Here is a 17,406-nt window from a genome sequence, read left to right on the forward strand (position 1 = left end):
CCAAAATGTCTGCCTTATTTAATGTTACTGTGCCCGTTACTGTCAATGTTTTGATTTTTAATGATCTGTCAGCCTTTCAACTATCTGGAACTCGGAAACGTGCTGTATTTGCTGGACTTACAGCTGCAAAGAAAATGATTGCAACTCGTTGGAAACCACCTCACGACCTGTCTATCCACACATGGACCGTTTCCTTCTTGGATGTAGTGTATATGGAGCTGTCCACGGCGCGCATTAATGGAGCGCCAGGAAAGACCCTGGACACTTGGGTGAACATTGCTGAGGCTATTAAGTCCAAGCTGTAGCCGTGTTTGGTTCCTTGTCTTATGTCTGTATGTGTGTGTGTCTGTTTCTGCTTGTTGTCTTTGTCTCCCTCCCTCTCGTCTCTCCTCTTTGTTCCCCCTTTTCTTTTTTGGCCCTGGGACACGTTCTCTGTCTCAGTATATTGTTTGTAGTTGTTTATTTCTTTTTATGATATAAAATAAATAAAACATTTGATCACAAAAAAAAAGTGTTACAACTAACCCTCTATCTGTTACAACTAAACCTGCATATGGGGCAGGTTGTAATATTTCACCTGTCACCACGCTCTGTGGAATTGTTCAAGAACGGTAGGTCCTACAAACAAACTTCCAGTGCACATTTGTAGCAGAGATATGTATGTTGCTTGTATAAAAATATGAGCAGTAAAACTCAAATGGTTTTAGAAATATTTAGCCAAAACCAAAAAGTGTTACTTCGTGCTCCCCTCTAGTTTGAATGAACTGGACAATATAATGTAATGGACAATTCTGCTTCCAACCTGTAGGGGGACTGAAGCGGGAAAAGTTCTCTAGCGTTGATTTAAAATTGTCCCCCGTGCGGCCTAAACACACTAACCAAATTTAAAAAGAATGGAAAGACCGTAATTGTCATGTCGTCACATGACAGTCACCTTTCTGAAGCTAAACATAACTGTCACGACCGCCACCTCACGGTGAGTGCTACACCGGCTCACAGTTCCTCTTTGTTGGTTACACTTTACTGTAACAACCGCTAAACTTGACCGAGGGGCTAAAGTTAACTGCCAGTAGTACTAAGAAAAAAAGTATCAATGTTAATTTTGATGTCCACAATCATGATCTCTGGCCCTTTTTGTTCGGGTTGCTTTTCCCTAACAGAACAATATGACCAAATGGAAATCTAAATGGGCACTGACAAGCTGTTTAAAAGCACCTGAAATAACATCACGTTAAAGAGTATTACTGAGTGGACTAACAACATGATGGGTAAGCCTTCAAACTCAACACACTACTCATTCCTATCCCAAGATGTGACATTCACAAACAGCACGGTTTGTTGTAAGTCACAAAAGTTCTTAAGTGTGTGTGTGTGTGTGTGTGTGTGTGTGTGTGTGTGTGGAGCTCAGTGTAAAGTACCATTGCACTGCCACGATCATTCGCACAATGAGGAACTTCACCTTGATGACAGTGTTACTTCTCTGCTGCCTCAGTAAGTGCTGCCATTGGATTACTCCACAGCATTGACTGCATTAAATCATATAAAGGCACTGGTTGCATTCCTGTTGCTCTGTCAGCAAAACGATGAATAATTCTGTTTGTTTCAGGCTGGATCTCCGTCTCAGTTTCTGAGTCTCAGACTGTGGAGGTTCAGCCTGGGGAAGACGTCACTCTGCTGTGCTCCAACTTTTCCAGTACTCCCTCTCAGATATATTGGTTCAGAGCGGTCAAGAGATCCCAGCCCCGCTGTGTCTCCTTCATGTTCGAGGCTCCTGAGCCTGCTACACTCTGTGATGGATTTCAAAATGGAAAATTTGAAATGACATCCAACATGTCTGCTGTTTTTCTCAAAATCAAACAAGTGAATTCATCCGACTCTGGGCTGTATTTCTGTGGATATATCATAACAAAAAACCTGGTTATTGTCGATGCGACATATTTAGAGGTTCAAGGTAAGAGTGTTGCAAAGTTTGGTCTGTCTGTTTTGATTGATGTGGCCTACTGATGGAATACTATCCGCATTTAATTTAGGTAATGTGGACCTATATATTTATTTATTTAGGTTAAATGTACAGAGTCTAATTTAATGATTATTAAATTATTATATATATTTTTTTTCTTGTAGATGTGTTTGATGGAATAACAAAGCTGATGAGTGGGATCCTGGGCGCTCTGACTGCTTTCCTCGCTATGATCATCATTTGTCAGGCTGTTAAAATCAAAAAGCTTCAGAAAGGTAATTATCCCTTGTGTTGTCTTACTGCTGACCTTGCAACTTGTTCTTGTCCTCCCTGATTTGCCGTTTTTATTAGGGGTGGGAATCACCAGAGGGCTCACGATACGATATCATCACGATACTTATGTCACGAATCACGATATGATATTGTGATTTTCAAATGATGTCCCCAAAAGGAAACTTTGTCAACATCTGTTTTATCTAAAAAGATACATTTCTCTGTTTGTTCATCTCACTTCCATTTCATTGCTGCAAAATGGGATTGTCAAGTAGACAAACTGACCAACACATATATAATAATAGATCAATACTTGACGTCTGTGTATAAATACAGTCTTGCCACGGAAAATATTGCGATACTATGCTGTATCGATTTTCTCCCCCACCCCTAGTTTTTAAGGCTTTTTTTTTTTCAATGTTTGTCACTATTTTTTTTCTGTACAGACTGTCAAAGTTTAGTCAGAATACTGTTTTGAACCTTTTTTAATGTTCTCAAAGGCTATGAAATTGAATAAAAACACAAAATTAAACTGATCATTAATTTTTTACTTGCGAAGAGTTTTGTATGGAACCATCCATTTTATTTTTGGGCAATTTGGTTGAAAGAAACCCATATTTCTGATATAGAAAACGCGTTGAAAACGGGTCAGATTTGAGAGTTATACTTAGTTGTATTGTATTTTCACAACTTCTTTAAACAACTTCCTAATTAACAAAATGTATTAACAGCAATATTGTGCAATACAGTGTCAAATACCAGTGAGTGTGAATTGACCGGCCATATTGTTTCTGTCACTAAGCTCACATTGAGGAACGGAATCTACAACAGACAGAGGTGAAGTGTATTCCATTTTATCTGAAAATGTATTTCAGCAGGTGCTACAACCACTTCCAAGTTGTCAGTTATAATGTCATGTTGAGAATAGTGACTGAACATATTTCTATTCACAGAGTCTGGGCTCCGATGATCTGAACTATGCAGCAGTGACCTTTCGCCCCAAAACAGAAAGAAACCACCGGCTGGCGCCAAAGACAGAAGTGGTGTCAACTGTTATTTATTCAGCCACCAGATAGACTCAGGAAGCACCTGTTGTTTTTTTTAAGCACACTGTTGTACAATGTTTTAGTCTGTTTGATTGGTGTACCATCGTCATTGTGTGTACAAAATGTACAATAATCTTGTTCATGCTGATTTTTGATGGCCTTCTTTATTTTTTTTCGTGTGTCATACTTTTGACTGCCTTGCGTTTTCATCTGAGAGCAGAAGAATGTGAATCTCTCAGAAAGCAGCAACACCTCACTTTTTTTGACAGGAAGAGACAGCACAGTGTGGTGTGAACCCAAATGCATGCAGTTATATGTATGAGAAATATCTCACTATCAGAAACTTGTGAAAAGATGCTGCTCAGCCTCCTATGAAGCGTTCACATTGCTACACACACATTGTTCTAAAACCGGCCTCTGGCGACTCGACCAGCTGAGTCTAAGCGACGCCATCAGCTGGTTTGAGTCCAGCTGAAACGGGCCGGTTCAGACTGCTGCAACTTTTCCCTGCGACGTTCTTAAACGGTTTCGATTTGTCGCCAATCTTTGGTCTGAACTGGGCTTAACTCCTATAACATTGTTAAAGGGGTGATAGAATGCAAAACTGATTTTACCTTGTCATAGTTGAAAAACGACAGTTTGGAGGGTAAATAGGACATACATAGAAGCTCAAAATCCCATTGACACCTCTTTCCTCTGCAAATCTCACAATTTGAAACTGCCTCTGAAAACAGGCGAATCTGAACAAAGCTAAAAGTTGAGGGCGAACTTCTCAACTACTTCTCATTTGGCTCTACCTTCTATCTTTGTAACGCCCCAAAATTTACATAGGCCACTAACTGATCTGAGGTCAGTTAGTCTTCTAAATCTTGTTCGCGCAAATCTCAGAAATTTATACATTGTTCATCTGCTGTTGCATTACTAAATTCACTTCGGAGACTTTTTTATGCGAGAAATCAACTATATAAAGCTCAAATATGGGCCGTTTTACAAAAATTGATGGCTAATTGCAAATTTAGTATGACTGTTTCAGAGTTCAGCAGCTCCACAGTATGCTGTGACAGCGGCGCAGTGCCTGCCCGAATCGCTGACTTTCTGCCTGGACTGTCAGACCCCGCTGCACGCTGGCTGGAGCTCTCTCGGGAGATACGGAATACTAGCCCAGAGAAAAGGAGTACATATCGGACAATTGAGCGGGACATGTGGATTTAAATCACTGGGCGCAGTGGACTTGCAATGGATGGTGTGCAGGAGCTTTTCCAACAAGGATCCTCAGGGAACAGTGTCAAAAGCATAGCTGTGTGTGTGTGTGTAAGGAATTCATGGAGGATGAATAGACTGTAACGAAACTCTGTATCTGGTGCTTTGTACAGTAAGATTAGTTGATGAGTTTATGTGTCGGGGACTCGGGGCAGAAATCAAGTTTGAAGCCAGCGGCATAGCGGGCATGCCTGGACAGTGTTAAGAAAGCTGCCGCTGAGGAAAAAAGTGTGTGTGTGTGTGTGTGTGTGTGTGGTGGCGGCGGCAGCGGCAGCGGCGGGGAGGGCATAAGAGGGGAACGTGTGTGTGTGTGTGTTCGTGCTAAGCTCAACCAATCAGCATGCAGCTCATCTAAATATTCATGAGCAGGGTAGCATTATGGCCAAAATAAACAGCAAAAGAGACATTTTCAGCCCAACCAATGTTACATACCCTATTAGGAGACCTTAAGGAACAGCGTGAAATACTGAATATAACCATTCTATCACCCCTTTAAAAAAAAAAAACAATTGATGCAGCACAACCAGAGATAATACATTTTTTATTGTAAGCATTTATTTTATTGCCTGTTACCCATAATGCACCTCAGTTCCTTGTCACCAAGGCAACAGCTGCCTATAGGTTGCATCATAGAAACATAATGCAGTGATGTCACATCCTGTGCATGTGCCTTTCATGTCAACATTCTAAGTGACACATTCTACCTTTACCAGGATCAGAGTTATGTGTCAGAAGGTTGGTTGACAGGCGATCTCTCACTGAGTACTGAGAATCTCATCACGGTTTTACTGTGCTACTGCGTTGATTAGCATCTCTTCAACACCGACAATACAGCTTGCTTCTGTATTTCTGTGCTAAACAGAGAAGTAATTTTCAGCGACAAGCTTTAAGAGAGCAGAACATAAGTTGCAACCAAAACATGGTCCTTCCTCTGGAGTCCTTTAAAACGAATTTTTTATTTTTTTTTTTCAACCCCCGCGGGGGGAAACACCCGTTTTTTTTTGTACAACCAAGATGAAATGAGGGTGAGCCTACAGGTCATCACCCAACAGCTTAAGACCCTGCGCCACAAAATTCACAAGGGCCAGAGACCGTTCAACGGCTGGGAAAATTTGGAGGAAAAGTTCACCGCAGGGAAGGCAGAGGAAACCGCTGCAAAGAAGAAATGTGACTACCTTCTAAAAGAAGTGAGGGAGCTCAGCGACAAGGTCCAAAATTACAGCACTATTGAGGCTTTGTATAAAGAAACCAAAGCTTCAAATGTGGCGATGGACCTGCAGCGTCAAACTCTGCAACAAACAGTAGGTGATCTCAAAAACCGGCTCAACAACTTTGATGAAGTGAAAGAAGAATATGAGGCCGTGAGGCAAGAGCACGAGGAGCTGCAGAGTGAGATTCGCTACCTGCAGGAAGAACTCCAAAATGAGACTAGTGTGGACATAATGTGTGCTGCATTAAAACGGCAGACAGAGGCGATGAGCCAGCAAAATGCCGCCCTGCAAAGACAACTCCTGGAGCTCAAGGAGAGGCATCAGCAATCCTACAACGATGCAAAAGCCGAGAAAGAGGAAGAGATCGAGGCCGTGAAGGCATTAAATGAACACATGAGCTGTGAAAATGATGCCTTGCTGCAGGAACTCCAGGCTCTCAAAAATAAATCTGACAATTTAAACATCTGGCGTGACATGTACAAGGAAACCTTGGACCGCATGGGCGTTTTGAAGAAAGACAATGATGATTACATTAACCAAATCCAAGTCGTGAACAAACATCTCAGGATTAAAAATAAATTTAAGGACAATTACATAGAACTGGAAGATGAAGAGAAGGTTCTGCAGGCACAAAACCGAGCCCTGGGTAAAACCCATTCTGAAGTTTTTAAGAAGCTTCTGAATGAAGAAGACTGGAAGCACAAATCCGACGTTCTGAAACAACAGACAGACGCCTTGACGCTCCAGAACAACAAAGCCACGGAGGAAATCCAAAATTTCAATGAAAACCTCAGAGTTTTGAATACCTTTAAGGCAAATTATAAATCACTGAAGGCAGAGAAAAAAGTTCTCACGAACCAGAACAACACTCTGCAGAAAGAACTTCAGAAGCTGGAGAAAAAGTTCTCCAAAGAAGAAACTCTGGAGGAAAGAACCAACGAGTTGAAGTCCGAGAACGAAGCTGTGAGCCAAGAGAACAGCGCTCTGCAGCTTAAAGTTCAGGAGCTCGGTGACACACTCCGAGGTGAGAGCGTTTGGGCCAACACATACGACTCCCTGAAAGTGGAAAAAAACACCTTGAACCGGCTGAATAAAAACCTTCATAAAGAACTAGAGAAGGTTACTAAAAAGGCGGACAAAGAAAAAGCTCTGGAGGGGAAGTGTACGGCGATGAGGTGGAAGACAGAGAACAAACGCAGACAACAGGACTCCCTGAAAGAACCGCTCATCAGCTCCCAGATGTGATACTGTGGGGTCATATTTTAGTAGCATGGAGTCCCACACACCCATACACACTTTGTTAATTTGGCAAATATTCCTAAAACCTTCATTAATCCATGCAGTGATTGCATGGGTTTACTCCGGGTGATCCAGTTACCTCCAACATCAATCTTTTCAATTTGGCTATTCAGTAATAAAAAAAATCTTAATAATAATAATAAACAGTTGTTGTAATATTGTTTTCATCATCTTCATACTTTGTGACAGTTTTCTGTTTTGGGTTTTTTAGTCCCCAGCTGTAAAACTTTGAGTTAGTTAAATGAATATATAAGTGCATTTGCATTAATGTTATTGGAGTTTTACATTGGTTTTTAATAAGGTTAGAAGAAAAAGGAAAAACATATCTAAAGAGGAAACAGTTTTATTTTGCAATCAATATCAGACCCATACAGCTGTGGTGTCTTTGACATATTTATTTGTTCAAAGGATTCAGTTTTAACATGGATGTATTTTATGTATTTCACACACCTGTTTCTTATTTTGTCTCCTTGACAACAGACAGCACAGCAGCATTCACTGTTGCATTTTCAAATTTGATTTCCACAAAGCTTTGAGTTAACAAACCTCAGACCACACTGCGCTGTCTCTTCCTGTCAGACAAGTGATGCATAGCTCTCTCCCTCCATCTAACTCTCAGTATAAGAGACTCTGGACAGTCTCCTCCATTAAACACCAATCATACTCTTTTGTTCTCAGATTAGGATGGAACCCAAACAAAGTAGAATAAGAATTGTAGCAGAGATTGTACTATTTGCCCGTATAAATAATCTTTATTACAGGATTGTATCTTTTTGTTTTTACAGTGATGTTATGTCCTCCTGTCTGCCACCCGAACAAAACCTCAACAGCAGATCAAAGGTGCTCTAAGTGATGTCACGCGTTTTTTTGTCTACAACATTTTCTGTGACATACAGCAAACCTCTCCTCACTGTCTGCGAGCTGCCTGTCCCTTGAACACACTGTAAAAAACACGGTCTCTGTAGACAGTCCAGGCTCCACAAACGGCAACAAAAACACACTGCGCCAACCTGCACCACCAAACATAACAAACAGTGTTCCAATAACCGACAAGAAGGAGCTGGTTGAGCCATCACCGCAGCAGCGTTAGCACGCAGGCTAATTCCACAATGCGTTCATGACTGTTTCAGGAAGCACGGAAGGGAGGGGGAGGGGACGGGATGAGGAGGAGGGAGGGGCGAGCTAGCCTCCGTTTTGTTTGACAATACTTCGAAGGTCAACAAGAAATGACATAACCCAACATCGCTTAGAGCACATTTAACTTGATAAAGAATCAGTTTCACTCTGAGCTGCAGTTCCAGATGTTTCCTGAGTCTATCTGGTGGCAGCATACACAACATTTGACTCCAGCTGGTTCTCTGATTCAGGCTTTCTGCTGCTTCTTGCTTCTGGATCGAAACTGAGCGCTGCATAGTTCAGGGCATCAGAGTCCAGGTTCTGAAAATTAAAAATATTTACAGTCAGTTTGTAAGAAAACATAAAATCATTAAATGATTAATGACTTGAACCAGAGAATCTTAAATAATCTTTATGTGGTTAAAATGTGATTACCTCGCTGCGTTGTGGAGTCTGTCCCTCTTTCTGAGCTAAATGACAGAAACCGATCATCTCTAAATTGTTCTAACACAAAGTTTTGCATTTGCAACTAACATAAAAACAAGTACCTGTGCTAAGTTTGCTGATTTTGACAACCAGACCAATGACGACTGGAACGAGGAAAAGAATCAGACCAAGGAGGATCACACTGGTCAGGCTCGTTATTCCATCAAACACTTCTACAAGAAAGATTATTAAATGAAACTTGTGGTCCATATGTCCATGCTTATAAGATATCTGTTTCTTTGCAGTTTAAAAATAATCTTACCTTGAACCTTTAGATATGTTGCACTAACAATTACTGGCTTTCCATCTAAGTAAAATCCACAGAAATACAGTCCAGAGTCAGCTAAATCCACATGGGTGATGTTGAGGAAGAGGGTAGCGGTGTTGGATGTCATGTTAAATTTTCCATTTTGAAATCCATTGTAGAGTGAAGCATTTGAATCAGAGCTCTGCATAGAGGAGATACGGCTGATGTTGGGTCTGCTGTCCAGTCTGAACCAGAACATGTGCCCGGTAGAGCTGCTGAAGTTGGAGCACATCAGTGTGACTTGTTCAGCAGGCTGGAGCTCCACAGTGTGGAACTCAGAAACACAGACAGAGATCAAACCTGAAACAAACAACATGCTCATTCCTTCACTTCAACTTGGAATTCAACACAATGCACGCACATTCAATCATTGATGAATCAGTCTGGAAGTTTCAGCTCTGGCAGATTGCTGTACTGAAGGAAAACTAGCAATTGTTGTGTTGAGAACCAAAGTGTACTTACTGAAGGTGCAGAGCAAAGCTGTTATCGAGGCGAGCTTCATCTTTGTGTGAACAGTATGTCTGCACCACTTCAACGCCTGGAAGTGAACTGTGCTCCAGTAAGAGAAGTCTCACCGTAAAGAGGGGCGGGCTGCTCACAGTCACAATAGAAATGCTGTCACCAAAAACCATTGCAAGTTCATAGTTGCAAGGAGAGCAGGACAGAGTTATTATGTTTTACACTTTGGACAATCCTAGGTCATTTTTGAGGAAGAGTTAAAAGTCACAGTGTAAGAACTGAACACTGACTTAAAAAAAGGCAGCATCAAAAAGAAAAGTCTTCAGCCTCGATTTAAAAGAAGTGAGAGTTGCAGCGTACCTGCAGATTTCTGGGAGTTTGCTCCAGATATGTGGTGCATACAAACTGAACTCCCCCATGTTTAGTTGTGACTCTGGGGACAGAGAGCAGAGCTGACCCAGACCACCTGAGAGCTCTTCATAGGGTGGTTCATTATGTAGCAGCAGATCAGACATTCTATTTTGGCCCTAAACCTTTCAGTGCTTTATAAACCAATAGTAGTATTTGGAAATTAAGTATTTACCATATTTTATATACCATGTCCAGTTACCACAGGCTAAACCAGAAGCTGTGGTTATATAGTTTTTTTTTCTTCCGTTTAACCCATTTCTCATCATGTGTTAGAGTTGCATAACTGGTGACATAGCATGACGCAGACTATTATAAGCTACAGTTTAATATTCCTCTATCAAGACTTAACCATCAGGAGCCTTGCTTTTGTGTCCTGTTATACAATTATAAGAGACTTACCATTCAAGTTTTTTCTGTTGTCATGTTAAAGGAAGATTTGTATTTACAGATTCATTTTGTATTTGATATGAACGGCTATAAAATGAAAAAGTGCAGAGATGCTGATGTTACTAATGAACAGTGGCCAATCTGCTCCAGTAACTCAGAAGAGTGCAAGTCATGATCTTTGCTTGACTATAATGTACACACAATAGAAGCTGATTCAACAATTGTATCAGTAACATCAGTTTAAATCTTACCTTGCCAATGTTAGTTATTGAATTAAAAGTTGAAATGCCTGTCTTAGAGGAGATGGATGCAACCTCCACCTGCTGCAGCTTTGCTGTATTTTGTCATATCTGAATCATGTGCAGCCTTTGGCAGAGTCAACACTTTGGTACGTGAGGAAGTGTCACCTTGCAGCATGCATCTTTTCACCATAAAGCAGAGAGGTGAGTTTGTGAGTATCGAGTCTGTTAAGTGTGACAAAGTGTGATGAGGGGAGCAGTGACATCGTTTTTAGAACTGGAGGCTTACTGATCATGTCTCTAAAAAAGTATCTTCACTATATACAGTATTTTTGTTCTCTTAGAACATTGAGGTCTCTGTTGTGTGTGGTTATGATGCAGAAAGCTGAAGGCCGAGCTTCCTCTGGTTCAGATCTCATCAATGATACAGATGCAGACAGTGCTGTTTGTGACCACAGTGGCCAGGCTGTTCTCAGGAACAATTTGTTGACATAGCTACAAAAGCACAGTCATTTGTATGTATTCCACACATTTATTACTGTATGCACCACGTTAGTCTCACATTGACCTTCCTCCACAGTGCTGCGAAGTAAGGTCTGGTTAGTCCACACAGCATTCTGGGATGGAAGAGAAACGTGCACTGGTTTATTGGCATTTCTTTAAACCAATCACAATCATCTTGGGCGGTGCTAAGTGCCGGAAGGAGCAACGGTGCCTCTGCAAAATAGCCTCTGGAAGGAACTTGTTTTGGTGGAACGTGTACGTTTAAAAGTTGTTTTAGTCGTGCAACAGAAAACTCAGCGCTCTGGACTGAAAACTCAGGACTTTCAACCTGGGGAGCAGGGTTTTCATCCCAGGGTAAACGCACAAATGTCACCCGGGAAACGCGTGTTCATTTCCCGGGAGTGTTTCAATCCAAACCATTTTAGTTTTGGCTCTTAACTAGTCATTTTGGTGACATTTTGGTGACATTTTGGTGCATGATGCTCACTTTTTGTCAACTAAACTCAATTCCAACGAACTGCAACGACACGGTGCTCTGAAGCCAGCTCCCAGTAACCTTTTGTCGGGTAAATTTAACTGTAAAGACCGCTAAACCGGTCGTCACGGGATCAGCCGGGCGTCGCCTAATTTCGTAGGATATCATATGTGCAAATGTTTACGTACGATATGATATGAGCCCACAGTGGCATGATGGGAAACAACAGGACAGAAAGTGATAGTAACGTGTCTATAGAGCGATAGAACGATAAAATCTGAACGGAAGTTTCTGGTTGTATTTAGCCGCTACAGAGCTCTGGGACGCCGGCTACCAACAGCAGTTGTTTAGCCTCCAACAGGTGACTGTGAGCCTACAGGCACCACCAGATGACGCTCCTTTCAGGGGCCGTGGTAGTTGTGTTAAGCCAGAAGAAGTGAGCGTCATGCATTGATTTCAGTTAAGTTTAGGAACCAAAACGACTCGTTAAGTTTAGGAAAAAGATCATGGTTTGGATTAAGACATTCCCAATGAATGAACAAGAGTTTCCTGGATTAAAGTATTTTGTTTCCGCCGTGAAGTGAACCCCGCTCTCCGTCTTGAAAGTGCTGTGTTTTATGTTGACACCAGGTTGTGCTATTTCATTCTGAGATTATTTTATATTGGATATTAAAATGCATAAAAAGGTGTTTTGGTATTACTGGCCGAGTGGTACTGAAAGGGGGATTTAATTCTTGCATGTTTTGTTGTATTGTGCATGATCAAAAAAACAAAACAAATAATACCGACCACCCCCCCCTCCCAAATCTGCTTTATTCACAAATCTCACCCTGGATGGCGCTATATGGTGTCGTAACTGCTTCACATCGGCAAACATTAAACATCATGGCTATTCTCCAACCATGTTTTCTTTATATCTATGTAGCTACATACTATTAGAACATTATCACTGGCCAGAACAAATACTAAAACTACTGTAAAACTAAACCGAAGAAGAAAAACTGAAAGTAAAACTAGCAAACACACTCGTAAAACTAACTTAAACTAAAATGAAATCATAAAGCCAAAACTAAAATCAAATAAATACTAATTTAACACTGCTGTGTTAATGTGATTCACCTGTGTGTCTCTGACTCTGCAGCTGCTCGTTAGACTAACCTGGAACAGCTGAGTGTTCCCAGTTTATTTAAGCCTGGCTGCAGTGTCTCTCTCTCTGTCTGTCTGCTAGTTGTTGTTGCTCCAGTTCTCCCTTCATTTCTGTTGGTTTAGTTTGGTTATGTTGTTTCAGTTTATTGTGACGAGAGGTCTTTCGAGAAGTTAGCTGTTAGGGCAAGTGCTGACACGTGACGTGTTGTTGTGTGTTTGTGTGGCGCTGATTAACCCTGGTATTGCAGCTGTGTGGGGGGGTGAGATTCATTCAGGACATGTCTCAGATGATTCATGTCTCAGGCAGTCGCGGAAACGGCACGCTGACGGCTGCAAACCAGACGCCTTCTACACAGAGAACACTATTGAAGACAAAGACGCTGACGGACTGTTCTTGTTCTCCTACCATACAAACTTTTGTAAATACAACTTTTGAAACCTAAAGTACAACAACGAGGAAGAGCGGGGGGCTGGACCGGGCGAGGGCCGCGACGGAGCACGCAGGGCAGTGTACTCTGGAGAGAAGGCGTGGCCACCGAAGCAAGCAGACCTCTTCAGACGCCAACACATGCAGTGTCTGGGTGAGTCAGTTTAACACAGCACAAACTCTTCTAGAAGAAGGAAGGACATGCACTCATCCAGGCAAGTGGAGTCTCATTTTCACGTTGAATGCAACACGCAGGGAAAACCTATCCAAAAGATCAAAGATTTCTGGTGCTTGTTAGGCTATGTTTACACGGAAACGATCTGAAGAGAAAACGCAAAAGTGGCGTTGCGTTATCACTTTTTATTCTGCGTTTAGACGAGCGTTATGGAGGGGAAATCTGTGTGCATATGGTGACGCAAAAGTGTGTGAAATTCGATGTAGTATGCACTCCAGGTGACTAGGTGGCACTGCCAAACAAAACACACCAAGGGCACCCACCTGGCGTAGAACATTCATTCTACTTCTCTCCTGTAGCTAAAACAAACAAAAATGCCGGCGAACAACAAAAGCTCGTCTGGAAAGACGAGGAGGTGGAGTTGCACGTTTGTCTGATGATGACCGGCACAATTGACCGTGATAAGCCTCAACACAGCACCCACGGGAGCACTACCAATACACTGAGCCTCGCGGCCCTTCAGCCGCTGCTTGAGAGCGAGAGGCAGCGGCCAGAGGAGGCTGAAGCAGACCCTCCTCTGCCCGCTGACCTCTGCCCGCTGACCGCTGACCTCTGACCGCTGACCTCTGCCCGCTGCCACTCGATCGCTCTCTCTCTCTCTTCATCCGTAACGTTGTCGCCTGCTCTGGCTCAAATGAACAGCCTACATATCGTCATCGAACTATAACAACCTTATCCACATTGTTGAAATCATTTAAATATTGAGCCATTACATTGAAATTCTAACAGGAGCCTATAATTTCTGTAGCCTACTCCGTAACAACAGATGCCTTTTTCTCGTCTCTCTCCACGCCGCTGTCTTCAAACTTTTGTGTTTTTACCCTTTAGACGGTAACGCGACGGTGGAGCGTTTTTAAGATTTCCACTCTGGAGGGTGGTTTCACTTTTTTGTGTTTTTAAGCCCCAAAAACGCCGTCGCTGTATAAACGAAAGGCACATCCGATAAAATATATTTTTTCGTTTTCACCCGAGAGCGTCATCGTGCAAACAGGGCCTTAGACTAACCTGGAACAGCTGAGTGTTCCCAGTTTATTTAAGCCTGGCTGCAGTGTCTCTCTCTCTGTCTGCTGTTGTTGTTGCTCCAGTTCTCCCTTCATTTCTGTTGGTTCAGTTTGGTTATGTTTCAGTTCATCGTTATGCTTTGTTTGCACTTTACTCTCACACATCCATCACTCACTCTCCTATTTATTGTAGCCTAAGAGCTGGGACCTAACAATGTCCCAGCATTTCAATGTGCTTCATGTGTTATTTCTTTTTTTTTTAAAGCAGCATTACTCTTGGTTAGTGAAAACGTGTGTGTGTGTGTGTGTGTGTGTGTGTGTGTGTGTGTGTGTGTGTGTGTGTGTGTGTGTGTGTGTCCTCCCAGCCTCATACTTGCTGTCCCAGAGCGACACCCCATACACTAAGCACTGTTTCGATTTAACTTTTTGAGAAACTCAACCAAACCTGAACACAACACATTCTCACACCCAACTCGTAAAATAAGGACGTTCGGTCAGGAGCCTTTCTCGTTCTTATTTGACGTCAAAAGTCTCCTTTAGCGTCTCATGTAAACGTGCTTGGTCGCCACTATAAAGCGACTCCAGCAAGCGGGGGAGGACGCCTCACACGCCGGGAGACGGGTGAATCGCGGACGTTGGGTTTAGGAGAAAAACAACGGGGAAAGGATGCCTCAAAAGCTGGGAAATACACGCCGCAGATGGGGAAACAAAACGCCAAAAACAACGGAAAGGACGCCTCATAAGCCGGGAAACGCACGCCGGAGACGAGATGGTGATCTTATGAATTTCCATTGCTTATATCAGCTTTGCATGTTTGCTGATATTTAACTTCCTGTCCTTCCACTCTAACCAAGGATGCCCGTTTATAAACTCCCTAGCCTGACTGTCAGTCCACAATGCTGGCCAGGAGTTCTCACCATCTCTCTCATCAATTGAAACAAGGAAATATAAACATTGTATTCTGTTTACTGACACACACACACACACACACACACACACACACACACACACACACACACACACACACACACACACACACACACACACACACCATCATATAAGCTACTCTCACTTACCAGGTAAAAGTAACGTTGCAGTAGAATTTTCGAATTTAGGTTTTTGTAATGTTAATGATCGGGTCATCATGATCTGTGGCAGCTGCAGTGCATTGTCACCCGACGCAGCAGTAGCTTCAGGGACAGACTTTTGAAAACACTGAAGTGGTGTTATTTGGGTCTATTTACATTTCATATCTCATTACTTTAAAACTTTGTTCAAACTCTACCTAGTTGCAAGAAAGGATAGACAGAGGAAAGAATGCAACTTGTTGTTGCTTATTAACTTTAAGTGACGTTACGTCAGATCCAGGGCACGTCCACGGAAGGTCCAAATGTCAGTGCTTCACAACACGCATATATGCACAACACAGACAGGGTGAATTTATCAATGAAAGTGAGAAAGTTCTGTCGTAAAACAATATTGTTCCGTATCATCGCGCTTTTGTGGGTATACGGAAATCCTTGACTTTTCCTATTGGGTATACGGCATATACCTGCGCATCATGTAGACTACACCACTGTCTGTATCTCTCTCTCTCTCTCTCTCTATACCTCAACACCAACGTAGTCGGGGTACTAGGTTGCACACACAATCCAACATTAGCATACTGCTAACTATTAAGTAACTGCATGCTAACGCCAAATAGCTGTAATCTTGGAGGCCAATGTTGGCCATTTATCCTCAATTTTGTGTCCCATTACTGCTGGGACATGTCTGGTTGTGTACAGTGGTGTAACGAGCAAACACCGGGCCATTATGCAGGATTATCAAGGCGGGCCCCCCCTACTACAGCACGTGATGACAGAGCAATTCCTTTTTTTGTTTTTTTTTATAGATTGTTGCGGCCCAAAATGCCTGATTTTGCAGGAGCTTTTGGAAAAAATTGCAATAAAAGTTGCAATGTCTTTTGTATGTTTGTTGCAATGAAGTTGCGGAAGACCGGAACCGTGCCATCCTGGTCCAAATACAGGTCCTCTCCACTCTGGGGGAAACTGGCTGTTTCCAGAGGGAAATGGCAGACAGCTAAGTTTTTTATTTTTTTATCACTAAGGCTTGTTTGGATATAATATGGAGCTTAAGCGAAAGTTCTTTCAGGACGATGACTTAATCACTTCTCATTCCCCTGAATGGATCAGCTGTTGAGGTGTTCACTTTAGTCTTAACCAATCAGAAGCGGCCATTAAATTTACGAGCCGATCACTGCACGACATCCCTGTTTTAAACCTGTCTCTCTCTCTCTGTCATCGCCTCTCTCTGCTGCTCAGTTGTCATTTCAGGGTACGAGCACCACCCTCCTCCTCCCCTGCTTCTCCGGTCTTCGTCCCTCTCGGCTCCTGGGTCCTCTTCCAGCAGGCCTCTCCCAGCGGCCTTCAGCGTTGGTCTTTGGGCTCCTCACGCCACCATCGGTGTTTAGACTCCATCGGGGGGTTCATACTTCGGCCCTACCCCTTTTTAAAAGTTTCTCAGAATTTTTAAATTATGGTGGAGTCTAATCTCCAAAGACTGTACTGTACATTTCACGCACCTATACAATAAATCATTACATATCTGCAATGAAGTCTCTCCTGATTGAAATATAGTTCTGTTAAATCTTATCATATACGTCTGATATATCAAAGCTGTACCCCCCCGCCTGACGTTTTGGACGTATTATTAATATACTAGTCTATAGAGCAGGGTTCCATACACTGTGCAAGAACAGGCTGAAATTAGAATTCAATTTGCAGCAGTTCCTGAATGTCTGAGAAGTGTTTTTTTTTTTTTTTGCTTTTTCTCTGCCAGTCATGATTCAGTGTAACAACTGCCAGTGTCATTCATATACTGATAAGCATTCACAAGCTGCTTTGCATTGACTATGATAATTGTTTGCTCTCAGAAGTTAAACACTTCTTCTTTTTAAATCAGAATCTCATACAGCCGATTACCAAGCCTCATTGAAATTATGTATTTATGGTGATTTTCTATGAAGCAGTAATACTATAATACGTTTTTAGAAGTAACATTTGTATTTCACCTTTTTTTTTTTAATTTAAAATATTACAAGAAATTATTTTACAAAAACCTTTACATACAGACACGAACACAATAGTTCCTGTATGGTAGAT

At 42.2% G+C, this 17,406-nt stretch overlaps 2 protein-coding genes and 1 long non-coding RNA gene across 3 annotated transcripts; 2 read left to right on the forward strand and 1 right to left on the reverse strand.

Annotated features, from left to right (window-relative positions):
* The first annotated feature begins 519 nt into the window (after positions 1–519).
* Positions 520–3,314, forward strand: LOC120572385. The gene is made up of 7 exons (XM_039821683.1): positions 520–976; positions 1,161–1,268; positions 1,409–1,491; positions 1,607–1,951; positions 2,125–2,235; positions 3,036–3,070; positions 3,187–3,314. The coding sequence occupies exons 3-7, from the start codon at positions 1,446–1,448 to the stop codon at positions 3,307–3,309; spliced, it is 660 nt and encodes a 219-aa protein (XP_039677617.1). The 5' UTR covers positions 520–976; positions 1,161–1,268; positions 1,409–1,445; the 3' UTR covers positions 3,310–3,314.
* Positions 3,315–8,087: 4,773 nt separating this feature from the next.
* On the reverse strand, positions 8,088–9,925 carry LOC120572390. The gene is made up of 5 exons (XM_039821690.1): positions 9,421–9,925; positions 8,914–9,258; positions 8,714–8,824; positions 8,601–8,635; positions 8,088–8,486 (listed from the first exon to the last, which is right to left on the reverse strand). Exons 1-5 carry the CDS (start codon positions 9,458–9,460, stop codon positions 8,364–8,366), a joined length of 654 nt encoding a protein of 217 aa, XP_039677624.1. The 5' UTR covers positions 9,461–9,925; the 3' UTR covers positions 8,088–8,363.
* Positions 9,926–13,046: 3,121 nt separating this feature from the next.
* Positions 13,047–16,855, forward strand: LOC120572412. Its single transcript, XR_005641445.1, has 2 exons — positions 13,047–13,160; positions 16,567–16,855. It is a non-coding gene; the product is annotated as an uncharacterized LOC120572412 (long non-coding RNA).
* Positions 16,856–17,406: the final 551 nt, after the last annotated feature.

Source organism: Perca fluviatilis, chromosome 14 (genome assembly GCF_010015445.1).
Source record: "Perca fluviatilis chromosome 14, GENO_Pfluv_1.0, whole genome shotgun sequence".
NCBI lineage: Eukaryota > Metazoa > Chordata > Actinopteri > Perciformes > Percidae > Perca > Perca fluviatilis.